The 14,909-nt window shown below is 33.4% G+C and overlaps 1 protein-coding gene across 1 annotated transcript; it reads right to left on the reverse strand.

Annotated features, from left to right (window-relative positions):
* Positions 1 to 342: 342 nt before the first annotated feature.
* Positions 343 to 14,905, reverse strand: LOC132719106 (beta-1,3-glucosyltransferase-like). The gene is made up of 13 exons (XM_060702852.1): positions 14,795 to 14,905; positions 12,124 to 12,162; positions 11,704 to 11,899; positions 10,892 to 11,000; positions 9,957 to 10,084; positions 9,663 to 9,726; positions 9,173 to 9,286; positions 8,268 to 8,337; positions 5,804 to 5,917; positions 4,992 to 5,094; positions 4,138 to 4,260; positions 2,841 to 2,982; positions 343 to 547 (listed from the first exon to the last, which is right to left on the reverse strand). Exons 1-13 carry the CDS (start codon positions 14,838 to 14,840, stop codon positions 356 to 358), a joined length of 1,440 nt encoding a protein of 479 aa, XP_060558835.1. The 5' UTR covers positions 14,841 to 14,905; the 3' UTR covers positions 343 to 355.
* Positions 14,906 to 14,909: the final 4 nt, after the last annotated feature.

Genomic DNA, 14,909 nt, shown 5'->3' on the forward strand with positions numbered 1-14,909 from the left:
TCACTTTTTTCAGCAACATTTCTCAAACGAAAACATTTGTTTGGGGCCCAAATAGGACATTTTTTCACTACTTCAGGCCTAAAGGGGGGGGGGGGTCGAAAGTGCATTGTTTCGTGTATATATGAGGTAAAGGGTTAAAGAGGGTCCAGGCACTGACAGTATGGACCCTGTTAGCCAACAGTATATGTATCTATGCTTAAAGAGGGTCCAGGCACTGACAGTATGGACCCTGTTAGCCAACAGAATAAAGCCTGGTCAGACTATATAGATATGCCTGCTGGCCTGGCTCAATACTGGTAGCAAAGGCTAATCACTTTATGTTTCAACAAGATAACGGTCATAAAAATATCACTCTTTACAACTCTTCATGATTATTAACACTGGAACCAGAAGTTTTGCGTTCAGACTTTCTCTTTGGCTGTTGAGATTTTGTATCATATTCTTTGAGCATATGGTAGATTTTGATTGGATCACAGTTCCAATGTTTATGAAATGAGACAGGAATATGGCGACTGAGGTAGCCTTCAGAATAATCATCGGGGCGAGCCTGAAAGCACACAATGGAAAAATATGTGAATACTACTGTGTTATAGCAAGCTTTGTTAAAAAAAAACAAAAAAATGTTTATCCATATTATAAAACAGATAATCATCTTAAAAACGGTTTTAGACTTGGAAAAGATCAAAGTAAAATGAAAATCAATTTACATGCTGAAAAATCCTTTAAGTGTCATTGCCTTAGAGCCCTACAAAATAAGATTGTTGGGAAGTCCATGAAATAACACTGATGGAATATCCTTATGATTATATTCTATTAACCCTTTCGCTGCCAGAGGGTTATTGTTTTATTGATCACCTATTTGCCAGAGGGTTTTCTAAGAAATTACCATATTATTAATTAATACAAGCAATTATCATAGTATTGCAAGCAATCCATAAGTCCCCTACCGGATAGAACCCCATCAGCATTCTGAAGGGCCATTGGCCATTCACTAATGTGTAAATTTTTCTCTATTTTAAGTAAATTTGTTGGAAATGTTCTTTAAAAGTGATCACAGGAAAAAGTTTTTACGAACAGACAGACAGACGAACTGAAGTACACTCTAAAGTTAATATTTGAAACATCCCTGTTACCAAAATATAACATTTTAAAAAGCAAAATTCTTAAAGAGGAGATAACTCTGGAATTAAAGATGCAATTTCATAAAAAGTTTCAGCTCTTTTTGACTAGTCACAAATATTGTTATATTTGCCATGTTTTAAGCCTATTTGTTGCCAAGGCAACCAATATTTTTTCAAAATAGGGGGAACTGATAAGACCTGCATAATCTCAAGATTGCCATCTACCCATTTGTCAAGTTTCATAAAAATATTTCCAGTACTTTTTGAGTTACCGCTGGATTCAGTTTATGTGTAAAATTTGCCATATTTTCAGTCTATGTGTTGCCATAGCAACCAGAATTTTCAACATAGGAAGAAAAGAAAAAGACATGTATAATCTCCAGACTGCCATCTACACATATATCAAGTTTCATAAAAATATTTCCAGTACTTTTTGCGTTAACACTGGATCCAGTTTATGTGTAAAAATTGCCATATTTTCAGTCTATTTGTTGCCATAGCAACCAGAATTTTCAACATAGGAAGAAAAGAAAAAGACGTGCATAATCTCCATACTGCCATCTATCCATATATCAAGTTTCATAAAAATATTTCCAGTACTTTTTGCGTTATCACTGGATCCAGTTTATGTGTAAAATTTGCCATATTTTCAGCCTATTTGTTGCCATAGCAACCAGAATTTTCAACATAGGAAGAAAAGAAAAAGACGTGCATAATCTCCATACTGCCATCTATCCATATATCAAGTTTCATAAAAATATTTCCAGTACTTTTTGCGTTATCACTGGATCCAGTTTATGTGTAAAATTTGCCATATTTTCAGCCTATTTGTTGCCATAGCAACCAGAATTTTCAACATAGGAAGAAAAGAAAAAGACGTGCATAATCTCCATACTGCCATCTATCCATATATCAAGTTTCATAAAAATATTTCCAGTACTTTTTGCGTTATCACTGGATCCAGTTTATGTGTAAAATTTGCCATATTTTCAGCCTATTTGTTGCCATAGCAACCAGAATTTTCAACATAGGAAGAAAAGAAAAAGACGTGCATAATCTCCATACTGCCATCTATCCATATATCAAGTTTCATAAAAATATTTTCAGTACTTTTCAAGTTATCGCGGGATCCAGTTTTGTGGACGGACGGACTGACGGACTGACAGACAGACGGACAGACGGACGGACAGACGGACAGACGGACGGAGGGTAAACCTAAAGTCCCCTCCGGTAAACCGGTAGGGGACTAATAATTATTACTATTTGTTATTAGTATTATAATAATTATATATGTTTCCAAATCTGTCAGTATAATAATAATTGTTGTCGATGGAATAATTTTCTGTATGTTTATTATTATTTTTAATTTATTATTATTACTATTATTATTATAGAAACAGCTAAAGCCGTCCATATGGCAAATACGCCGAAAATAACAGTGAAAGGGTTAATATTTACTTAAGAGGGTCTAAGCGTACTTATACCACATCACAATTTTAATATGTAAACCCCTACAAAGTCACTTAAGTGGGCTATTTGTTAATTAGGAAAATCCCTTTGATATCTCTATGAGCAACATTTACTGCCATCCAAATGTGAATGTTAACAAACCAAAGTGGCCAAATTTATAAAAAAAAGCAATTGTTGTATGGTAACCATAACATGCTTCAAGCTTTCTTAACAAAGTAAACTAGAATTCTATGAATTAAGTTAGCTTACCTGATGTAGATATGGCACATGTGTTATGGGAATTTCAAACCGCCGTAAGCACATTCCTATAATCATGTCATCTGGTGAGTCGTTAGATGAACACTGACACTCGTCAACAAGCCTCTGTACCACCGGCATACTGAACACCATCCTGGTATATACAAAGTATTAAATGATTTGTTGCCTTAAATAATAACTTGTAGAAATACACAATAAAACACTTTACTAGTGAATCTTACTTTATCTTTGTATTGTAAATTTACAATTTATTCATCATTTGTATTGAATATGCACTGGGAGCACTTGCTGACAATAGTTCTGTGTATGTTTGGTGGAAATTGCTTGATAAATATATGAGCAGTTGCAAAGGATAATTTATCAATATATATATAACAACATAAAAGGGCCATATTTTTGGTCACAAAACGTCAACAATATGCATAAGGGCAATAGGTGATAAGAATTCTGTGAATGATTGGTAAATTAAAATCTCTAGACAAATGTTGAAGATGCTGCAGTGATAAACTAAAACTGTGTCCAAAGGACATGGATGCCCCCACTGTGCAGATGTGCACCGGTTTAAGAGGAGTTGCGTTCACAAAATTTCTATATGGTATATAGTGAAAAAATCAACAAAGGGCCATAATTCTATTAAATTTGGTCATAGCAAAAATTCCTTCCTTAGCTTCCATCTACACATTAAGGTTGTTCATCCCTAGAAGTTTAAGCAAAATCTGCCATCCAGTTTAAGAGGAGTTGCGTTCACAAAATTTCTACATAGTATATAGTGAAAAAATCAACAAAGGCCATAATTCTGTTAAATTTGGTCGCAGAACAAATTCCTTCCTTTACTACCATCTACACATTAAGCTTGTTCATCCCTGGAAGTTTAAGCAAAATCTGCCATTCGGTTTAAGAGGAGTTGCGTTTACAAAATTTCTACATAGTATATAGTGAAAAAATCAACAAAGGGCCATAATTCTGTTAAATTTGGTCGCAGCAAAAATTCCTTCCTTTACAACCATCTACACATTAAGGTTGTTCATCCCTGGAAGTTTAAGCAAAATCTGCCATCCAGTTTAAGAGGAGTTGCGTTCACCAGATTTCGGGACGTACGGAAGCTATTCGCTCCCACTTTGTGAGGGCATAAAAATTGTTTACACCTGCTCAGTTGCCAGTCTGACACATCTGATCTTCATTTTTTGCAAATCAAATAACTTTGGAAAAGGCTAGATACTAAAATCATTTGTAAAAAGAACAAACATCTAACAAACATTTTACAAGTACAATATACAAATACACTTACCCGCCACCTCCAGTTATATAGTCATATCCGTAACCTTTTGACACCTGGTAACCATAGCGTTCACCAATAGCAACATGACTGTTGTGATCGTAACATGACAGAAGGTGACGCAGTCTGGGTAAACTGTAATTAAATAATACAGATGTGATTTTCAAATGGATAATTTAAATTTTCTTTGCAAATGTGACACTACATAATTATATACATGTATGTTTTATAAATTTAGAACCAATAGGAGCAGTGTCCTAGTGGTTAATGTGTCTTGCTCTCAATGGAGGATCATGGATTCGATCCCTACTGCAGGCACAACCATGATGCCTGTACTGGTTACTTCCAACGAGCAGAAACAGAAATATGCTTTCTTCACATTCTTCCTTAGCACATTAAAGGGAATCGTATGACGCTTTTGGACATGACGGAACTGGAAATAATTTTTCGGGATTGATGTTCCATTTGATGAATTAAGGCCTATATAAGTTAAGTATGTGCAAAATCTTCGATGATTAAGACACTCTATCAAGACAGTATGTCATAATTGGTTTTTGATTCTTTTATCATCTAGACTGGTTTACAAATTTCAAGGATATTTGAGCCGCATCATGACAAAACCATCATAGTGCGTTTGCAACAAGCATAGATCCAGACCAGTCTGCACATCCGCGCAGTCTGGTCAGGATCCAAGCTATTTGCTTACAAACCCTATCACAAGTAGAGAAACTGATAGCCAACAGCATGGATTCTGATCAGACTGCGCGGATGCGCAGGCTCGTCTGGATCCATACTGGTCTCAAACACACTATGTTGGTTTTGTCATGGCGCGGCTCATTTTTATAATATTTCACATAAAACATTACTTTATAATGGTATCATCATCAGCAATCAATAACCATTGTTTCTTCATCAGCTCTGGGGTTGTCACCACTCTCTTCATTATCGCCATTGTCTTCCCACAATGCCCTATAAATATTTCATTGAAATTTTTACATTTAATCTTTGCATAATCCTAATGTAATCACTGTGACACAAGGAAAAAATATTTTTACTGGTTAATAAATAGTTTTTATTGTTAAACTGCGTGAAGGGACAAACTGTGCTAATTTTCCAACTACAATGTGTGAGGGCTTGAGGCCAATGATATAGCTGATTAGTGTTTTAGCCAAACAAGAACAAATAACCTTTAAACTGCTCAAGTTTGTAAAAAAAGTTAAAATAAATATAGAATGCTGACTTGCATGGCTCTATATTGGAAACTTACAAAAAATTATCAGGAGTGCAACACAATGTTGACATGACATAAGACCAACAAGTCAAAAGACCAATGTGACAAATAGTTGGCAAAAAACACCAACAAAATGGTCGACAAACATCAAGTAACCAGTGTTGATATTTGTTCTGAGAAATAAAATTACATAGCATCCATATCTAAAGCTTTCTTATGGAAAATATAGGACTCTGAAGTTCATAATAGAGATAACATCTATATTTAGGTAGTACACAACAAGAACTCCACTGTCATTTTAAATGTCGTAGTATACATTATAGGATATTCCAATCAAAGTCATTGATCAATGTCTTGTTAAACTGTTCGACAATGTTTTTTTATAAATTGTCATCTACCCAAATTATCCCTACTTAAAAACAAAATTGAAATAAATCTAAGATATACCTCTCTCTGTATTAGGTACACCAAGATCTATAGTTGGTATAGAACTATCTTCCTTCTCACTGTAAAACTCTATATTAGAACTCTCCTGTGCCCATGTTTCTAACACAATTGGAACTAGAAATAGAAAGTATGTAATTTATTATATAATAATTTCATTTTTGAAAAAAAAAAAAAAAAAAAATATATATATATATTATATATAAGCTGTGGAATCTGATAAAACTTCTTGTTTCTTTCATTTTTCACTCCCAAAATACCTCAAATACTTTCCTTCTCACTTCATCACTATAACAAAAATGTTAAAGGCTAGCTGTCCAAAAAAAAAAACAAGAGGGCCATAATGGCCCTGAGGCCGCTCACCTGTATATAGGCCCCCAACCCCCCCCCCCCCAACGTTGCAGGGCCAATTTTAACCCAAGGGCTTTTATTTGCACAAACTTGGTAGACACCCATAAGAAGATGTTTCATGCTAAACATCTAAGCTCTAGCTCATTGGGCTTTTTAAAAGAAGATTTTTTTAAAGTTTTTACTATACACATATAGTTAAAAACAATGACACCCCTGGGCCGGGCCAGTTTTGACCCCAGGGCTTTTATTTGAACAAACTTTGTAGACACTTACTAGAAGATGTTTCATGCTTAATATCTAAACTCTAGCTATTTGGGTTTTTTCAAAGAAGATTTTAAGTTTTTGCTATACACATATAAAGAAAATCAATGACCCCTGGGGCGGGGCCAATTTTGACTCCAGGTCTTTTATTTGAACAAACTTTGTAGACACTCACTAAAAGATGTTTCATGCTTAATATCTTAACTCTAGCTATTTGGGTTTTTTCAAAGAAGATATTTTAAGTTTTTGCTATACACATATAAGGAAAATCAATGACCCCCGGGGCGGTGCCAATTTTGACCCCAGGGCTTTTATTTGAACAAACTTGGTAGACACCTATTAGAACATGTTTCATGCTAAATATCTTAGCCATATCCCTTTGAGTTCTTTAAAAGAAGATTTTTTAAGTTTTTACTAAATGCATATAGGGAAAATCAATGACCCCCCGGGCGGGGCAAATTTTGACCCCAGGGCTTTTATTTGAACAAACTTGGTAGACACTTATTAGAACATGTTTCATGCTAAATATCTTAGCTCTAACTCTTTGGGTTCTTTAAAAGAAGATTTTTTAAGTTTTTACTATATGCATATAGGGAAAATCAATGACCCCCTGGGGCGGGGCCAATTTTGACCCCAGGGCTTTTATTTGAACAAACTTGGTAGACACCTATTAGAACATGTTTGATGCTCAAAATCTTAGCCATAGCTCTTTGAGTTCTTTAAAAGAAGATTTTTTAAGTTTTTACTATATGCATATAGGGAAAATCAATGACCCCCCGGGCGGGGCCAATTTTGACCCCAGGGCTTTTATTTGAACAAACTTGGTAGACACCCATAAGAACATGTTTCATGCTAAATATCTTAGCTCTAGCTCTTTGGGTTCTTTAAAAGAAGATTTTTTAAGTTTTTACTATATGCATATAGGGAAAATCAATGACCCCCTGGGGCGGGGCCAATTTTGACCCCAGGGCTTTTATTTGAACAAACTTGGTAAACACTCACTAGAAGACGTTTCATGCCAAATATCTAAGCTCTAGCTCTTATGGTTTTTTAAAAGAAGATATTTAAAGTTTTTTCTTTCGGTTGCCATAGCAACCAGAGTTCTGCATGGAATTAAATTCTTTGAACAATTTTTAAAGGTGACCACCAAAGGAACATTCCTGTGAAGTTTGGATGAAATTGGCTTTGTGGTTTATGAGGAGATGTCATTTAAAGTAAAAGTTTACGGACGGACGGACGATGGACGGACGACGGACGGACACCGGACGAAAAGCGATCACAAAAGCTCACCCTGTCACTTTGTGACAGGTGAGCTAAAAAAGAGGAGACAAGGGTATATTTTTTATTCACATTTTGTAAATTCATGTACATCTCATATTTCTCAAATATCTTTTATAAATTTGTAGAAAAGATATTAAGATATTATTATATTAATAAAACTAAATCCATTCTGTTATTCTTATATCTTTTTTAATAAGAATTAAATTTATATCATGATTGACTTTCAATTAAGCTAATTATGTTGTACCACTAAATAAAAGCAAATTAAGTTCATAACCTCAATAATCCGGAAATTTAAAATTTTCATCCCTTCATCGCTATTTAATTCCAAACCTCCTAAAAACATTAAATTTAACCTCTCAATCAAGCTTATTTAAGTTCTCCTTAAAAAAATTTTTAAACATGCCAAAATCAAGGTTTTTTAAATTTAAACCCTCTAATCAAGCAAATTTAAGATGTTCTCAATCAAGCTAGTTAAAGAACATACCTCTCAATCAAGCTAATTTAAGAACATACCTCTCAATCAAGCTAATTTAAGAACATACCTCTCAATCAAGCTAATGTAAGTACATACCTCTATCTTCATGAAATTTTTCACAAGTTTTCACAGCAACAAACAAATCCTCATCTGCTACTGGTGCCCCCTGTATGTAGTAAAACAGTGTATAAATACATCTACCATAGATATCTGATTGTATAGGCTGCCATTTTATATCAATAAAACTCCCTATAAAAATCCTTGTATATAAATTGTACTTCAAGGGTATAAAAACATTATTTGGGGATCATAGTGATCATCTCTTGAATTTTTTCTTACATAAATTTTCTCCAGCACTGCCAGTTGTCACAGGAATAGGCACCCAGGTAGGTGGATTTCTCCTTTCAGTAAGTTGGACAGGTTCTTCACATTAAATAATTTAAAAACTTGAACACATAATTGTGAGAGGCAAATTATTTTAAGTCATCAATCTTAAAAGTTCATGCATTGACCCCAGTGGTTTGAGCCATCTCAAATACATGTATATACTAATTCTCAGTTCAATTATTCAGTATCAATTATTCAAAAATGCTTCAAACTATTTATTTCATCATTAATCAAACAGACCGAGCATAGTAGTGCTCAGAATTAAGGGAAGGAATATTTAAACACAATATGACATCACATGTGATGTCAATAAACCAAATTATGTCATGAAAATTACATCTATGCTGGCTGTAGTTCAATACATAAACTTTCTTTCTCTGTCAGAACTAAAACAGATATCAATTTCTTCTACCTTGTAGTACAATAACGCATGGTTTATCATTCAAATGCTTTGTAATCACTCAGAAGGCCTATATGATTAAATAACTACACAAGTTAACTCAAACTGTGCATCATTCTACAAAAACACACACAAATTTAAAATCTATTTCTTAAACTTCAGACTTAATAAATGATTTTTTTTTAAATCTTTGAAAATGAGAATAAAACCTTACACAGTCGGGAAATTTCTGAGCAATATATGCTACACAATTAGGCTCATCTTCAGTTAAACATAATTCTGGAGCATGTGTAAGTTTAACATCATCCAGGAGAATGTAAGACGCCAACTGAAATAGAGAATGTGCATAACATGTATAAAATGTACAGAATACACAAGTAGAATTCACACCTAAGGAAGAATAATGTGCTAAATCAGAATTTAATTAAGTGATTGCAAATAGAAACTTAAACTATTTTCCGTTGGGTTGGGTTTTACGTCATACCAACTCTGCAAAGGTCATATGGCAACTTTCAAGCTTTACTGGTAGAGGAAGACAAAGTGGTGAAGTTAAACTTTAATGGCCTATAACAGAAAATCTTTGTTATGAATATCAAATTCTCTGATTAAAAATATTTACACATAAAAAATATCTAATATTTTATGCAAAAACAATTGCAACAGGAATCCAATACAGATCAATCAGTATAATACAGTTACATTACCTCGTGTTTTGGATCTATGGCAAAGTCGGATCTGAAATTCTCATCGGGCCATCTTGATGCCATTCTAAGTAAATAGAAGCATTATAACATAAATTGTGTAAAATATCATTTTACAGAAGCTGAATAATACAATATAACACAATATCCTCAAAAAGTTTTTACCACAAAAAAAAAAAATAAAAATAAAGAAAAGCAATGTCAAGATACAACAGTTAATTGTACCTCCTTTCAAGGTCATAAAAGGACAACAAATGACTATAAAATTAAATGATGCAACAGGTACTAAGATCTTACTTGTTTATCAGTGGCATACTGAGGAAGACACCCGCAGCAAAGTCTGGGAAGGTCAGTTTGTCTGGTGACGTAAAATGATGAATGATTGTTGGTTCTTTATCTTTCAATTCATGACCAATAAACCAGTCCTGAAACATTAAACATGTACAATAGTATATACATGTATTCATCACATTGTATTTCTTTAATTGCCTCATGTATACAATTCTGAGATAAACTTCCATTTTGGCAGCTTAATTATAGAATTTTGCTTATGAACTCCCTAACTCTTACCCTGGCTGGCGGCAACTGAATCTAGCCATGGGACCCGTGCAGACCAAGATCAGTCCACACATTCGTGATCATGATATGCAGTGTTTGATCGCTAGTCGGTCAATACTAATATTTTGAAATTTTCCTCAAAGATGAGTATTTCTCTTGCTACAAATTCACTGTTCAAAATTCAATTCAAGATAATACCATTGTACAAGTTTCATAATTTGCAAGAACGAAAGAAATAGTGTCTATTCTAGAAGGGGAGATTCACTCATCTTTTTGAGAATTTCCCCCTATTTTTTCAGAGGCAGGGGGAAAATTTTACATAGACAAAGAAGGAAAAAGATCAACAAATGTAATTAATTCTCACTTTTCGCTAAAAATCCCCCCTGTTTTTCGAATCTGAGAATAGACACTGAATTACCATTGTTCATAAAGTATATATTTCAGCATTTACTGTATATGTTTTTATATATATATTTCTAGAGGATTTTTTAAGCTTTGTTTCTTTTACTGCTAAGATAAAAGTAGAAATTGAGATAAGTAAATGAAGTTCCTCTCTCATAAAGCTCCGTGTATTAAGCAATACCATGTTAGTAAGTTTATTTAAACAAGTTCTTGCAACTTATCATAGTGATACAATATTAACAAATGAAATGAAAAGTACAAAATATTTTTACCTTTGTTGGGTCAAATTTTTGTATAAACTTCTCCATTTCTTGTAGGTGAATTCTTGTTTCATCTTCACAGAAAAATATCCACTTTGCTATGGGAAAGTTCTGTTGCCACCTAAAACATAAAGGAATGACTCCCTATATCAATTGTACATCCACAAACTTATATCAAAATTCATTCAGAACACTTCATTCCCAGCAGACTGGAGCATTCAGATAGTTATTACACGTCATTAATGAATGATACAGATGTTGACCTACTAATCGCCCGCTCCTATCTCCGACTGTCACTGGTCTCCAATGACCTTTTTCTATTGATCGATTTTTGTCAACTATACCTTTTTGTTGTTGTTTTTTTTTTCCCCAACAATTTTGAAAAGAGTTAAATAAAATATTTTTAAGTTATTAAAAATTTCCCCCCACAGGGAACCATTTAAACTTGTCACGTACTGGTACTTGAAATGAAGCCAATACAGAAAAATGGTGATAAAAAATGGAATTCTGACCAACTTGCAAATAACATGAAAAATTTTACATCAATTGTGAATATTCCAAAATATCAGAACAGTTTCCTAAAGTATGACTTTGAAACTCCATCTAGGGTTATACTGGGTTAAAACCATACATGTTAATTTATCATCACCTAATATGGTTTTTCAATGTTATTTAGACTGGTTAAATTTTATGGTTACTGAAAAAAACAAGCTCCTCTTATATTGTAACTTGGTAAAATGATGACATAGTTCAGGATAAAATATAAATCCTTATTTCTATTTTAATATTGAGCCTAACTACAAGTATAATATAAAATACTGTACTTTTCTAGTAATGGAAATATTGTCCATGTTCCTATTGTAGGCCATTTTTTATGAGTCAGGTATATAGCAGGTTTATTGTCTTTGGGCATTTCTACCATCTGATTCATCAGCTGTATCTGTAGCTCCCTCGCCCTGCTAGCATGGTACGGGTTTGACTGGGATAAAACAACGATCACAACATCACCAAGTCTTACATCTGTTGAGATAAAAAGTGCAATATTAACTTTATACTTTAAGTAGTTACTGTAAAACAGTTCAACAAAGTGGTGACACAAGTTCAAACGAAAGGGATAAAATTTTCATTTCACCAAGTCAAAAAGGGTGTGATGTCCTCTAAATTACTTATTTTTTCATCTCTAACTACTATAAGTCTTAACAAAGACTAAAGAAAATCTAATAATCTGAATTTTGAAGACTTACCATATTCCTGAGAGTTGTTTCCCTTGACTGTTACCAATACTGAAATAAACATATTCATGAATATTTTGTATTCATATTTTGTCTATCGGACAAAGAAGCGGTCCTGGGCTTTGGCTTGCCCAGCTATTGACAACATGTCTCTATTTAAAAGGAATCAAAAAAAAATTTAAAATATATAATTATATAGAATTTTATACCTATCAGTGAAATTTTCAGTGCTATTATAAGTTGACTGCCACCATTTTCATTATGACTCAATGAAAATTGCAGGGGTATTCCAATAACAGAACAATCACAACTTTTCGGTGAAGAATAACTGTTGAGGTGTTCCGATTGAAAATAGAAGCCCGGTACATGAAATACCAAAAAATTTAAAGAGACCCTTAAAAAAACATAAAAAGTAAATAAACATGAAACTTTTTTTTTGAAATTTCCCCTTTTAGGGGTTTGCTTTCCCTTTAATTTTAAAAAGTAAGTGCAAAAATATAGGGTAATTTTTTTCTTCTCAAAATTAAAAATTCCCCAATTTCTTTTTTATCAATTATTTGGGCAAAATAATTTAAAAATAATTTTTCTACTAAATGTCCGATTTGACAAATCAAAAGGGGAATTTAAAGATCCCCAAAGCTTCACCCCATGAAAGCCCAAATTTATGTTGCAGCTACTGGGGTAGGGGAGGGGACCCCCAAAAAACATTAAAAAGGGCAGGGAACCGGGGTTTTTTATTCCGGGACCCTAAATGGGGTTAAAATTCATCCAAAAAAAGAAAAACCCGTTTTAAAATTAGCAAAATACTTGGAAAAAATTAAAAAATCAATCCCGTAGAGATTCATGAAAAATTTCATAAATGGTATAAAAAGGAGTAGTCCGGGCAAATTTTTAAAAAATCAAAAAACATGAAAAAGGGGCCCTAAAAATCCCGCCCAAAAATCAAATTTAAAACAAAAACATTTTTGAAAGGATTCACAACTAGGCAAAAGGTATTGGGTAATTTCCCCGTAAAGTTTTATGGGGGAAATGCGTTTGTAGGGGGTAAAAAAGGGGTCATGAAGGGTAACAACACAAAAAAAACACCTTTTTTTTGACCCGGGCCCTAAAATTGGCAAAAAAAATTCAAGGGAGAAAAAACCCGTTTTTACACCGGGACCTTTTAGGGTTTCCAAAAACAATCCCGTAAAGTTTTAATGAAAAATTTTAAAATTGGGTGTATAAAAAGTAGGGCCCGGGCAAAAAATTTATAAACACCTTTTTTATTCAAAGGCCATAACTCAGCCAAAAATCATACAAGCGAAATAACCAAGTATATATATAGTAATATGCGAAAGTACTTGAGCTACTAATCAATCTTGTAAAGTTTCATTGAATTGCATTAATGGTATGAGAGGAGCAGTCCAGACAAACTTGAAAAAAAAAATCACAAAAAATCATAACTCATGACAAAAATCATTGAACTATAAAAAGCTAATGATATGCACAACTAGACTTGGTACTGATCATTCCTGTAAGGTTTGAATGAAATTGCAACCGGTAGTTTCTGAGAAGTGAGAAGTAGTTCGGACAAGATTATGTATACCTGGCAACACACAAAAAGCACCATTTTTATTCAAGGGCCATAACTTTGCCAAAAATCATTCAACTGGAAAATCCGTGTAATATGCACAAATACTGTACTTGAGCTACAGATCAATCCTGTAAAATTTCACGGAAATTGCTTTAGTTGTATTAGAGAAATGTCCAGACAAACTTTAGAAATAAAAATCATTAAATGGCAATAACTCTCACAAGTTTAATTATATAAAACATGACATAATATGAAAACGTCAAAGCCTCAAAGCGAGCTCGATTTTCTAATACCGTGAAATAGTATAAAATAATCATTCATTTTTATTTTACATTTTCCGTTTTTAAAAATGTCATCCGATATTATAGACACTGCTTCTGTTTATTCTGGTTCCCTGTGGTATTATGGTTCCCATCAGTCTACACTTCCATTTCCAATCAGAATACCTTTGCTTTTATAGTTATCTTGTAATTCGAAACATTGCGATGTGTTGATTCAGTACTTTGGACGAAAGTTTTCAAAACCATCACTTTCTAGCTGGAACTCCTGTTACTGTAAAGCACAGGAACTTGAAATTCTATCAATATTTATGATAATATCCAAAATATACCCCCTATACAGTATAAATAAACACAAGGAATGAAACGCCTTTTCCCTACCCCAGCATAATTTACGCGATAATTATGTTGGGGTGGGGAAAAGGCGTTTCATTCCTTGTGTTTATTTATACTGTATAGGGGGTATATTTTGGATATTATCATTAATATTGATAGAATTTCAAGTTCCTGTGCTGTAAAAGTAAAGCTCGCTTTGCAAGCAGGCCCTTCGCGCCAGCTCTTCGAGCTCACTTTTAAATGCATGTGATTAAAACTACAAAGAATATATAAAAGATAAACAACAACATGATGAAGGGTTCATAGCACAAGTGCATACAAACACTTGACACAAAAAAGGAAGAAAATATTAGCTGCGAAAACATATGACAAACTAGAATAATGCAAAATATTGCCTGTTGATTTTAATGACAGTGTTATCAGATGATGTAATTTTAATATACTTTTCAGAATATGGCCTCACAGACCGTGCAAATAAATGTCGCTTTTAAATTACCTGAAAAAATCATGAAAAAATGGTACACGTCTCTGTAGTCAACCATCTTGAAATTTCCCAAAGAGAAAATGTAATCTAAGATATGATTGGTCCGTAGTAAATTCTATCCAATCAA

The sequence above is a fragment of the Ruditapes philippinarum genome, unplaced genomic scaffold, assembly GCF_026571515.1.
Source record: "Ruditapes philippinarum isolate M1 unplaced genomic scaffold, ASM2657151v2 ctg517_1_1_1_1, whole genome shotgun sequence".
Classification (NCBI taxonomy): domain Eukaryota; kingdom Metazoa; phylum Mollusca; class Bivalvia; order Venerida; family Veneridae; genus Ruditapes; species Ruditapes philippinarum.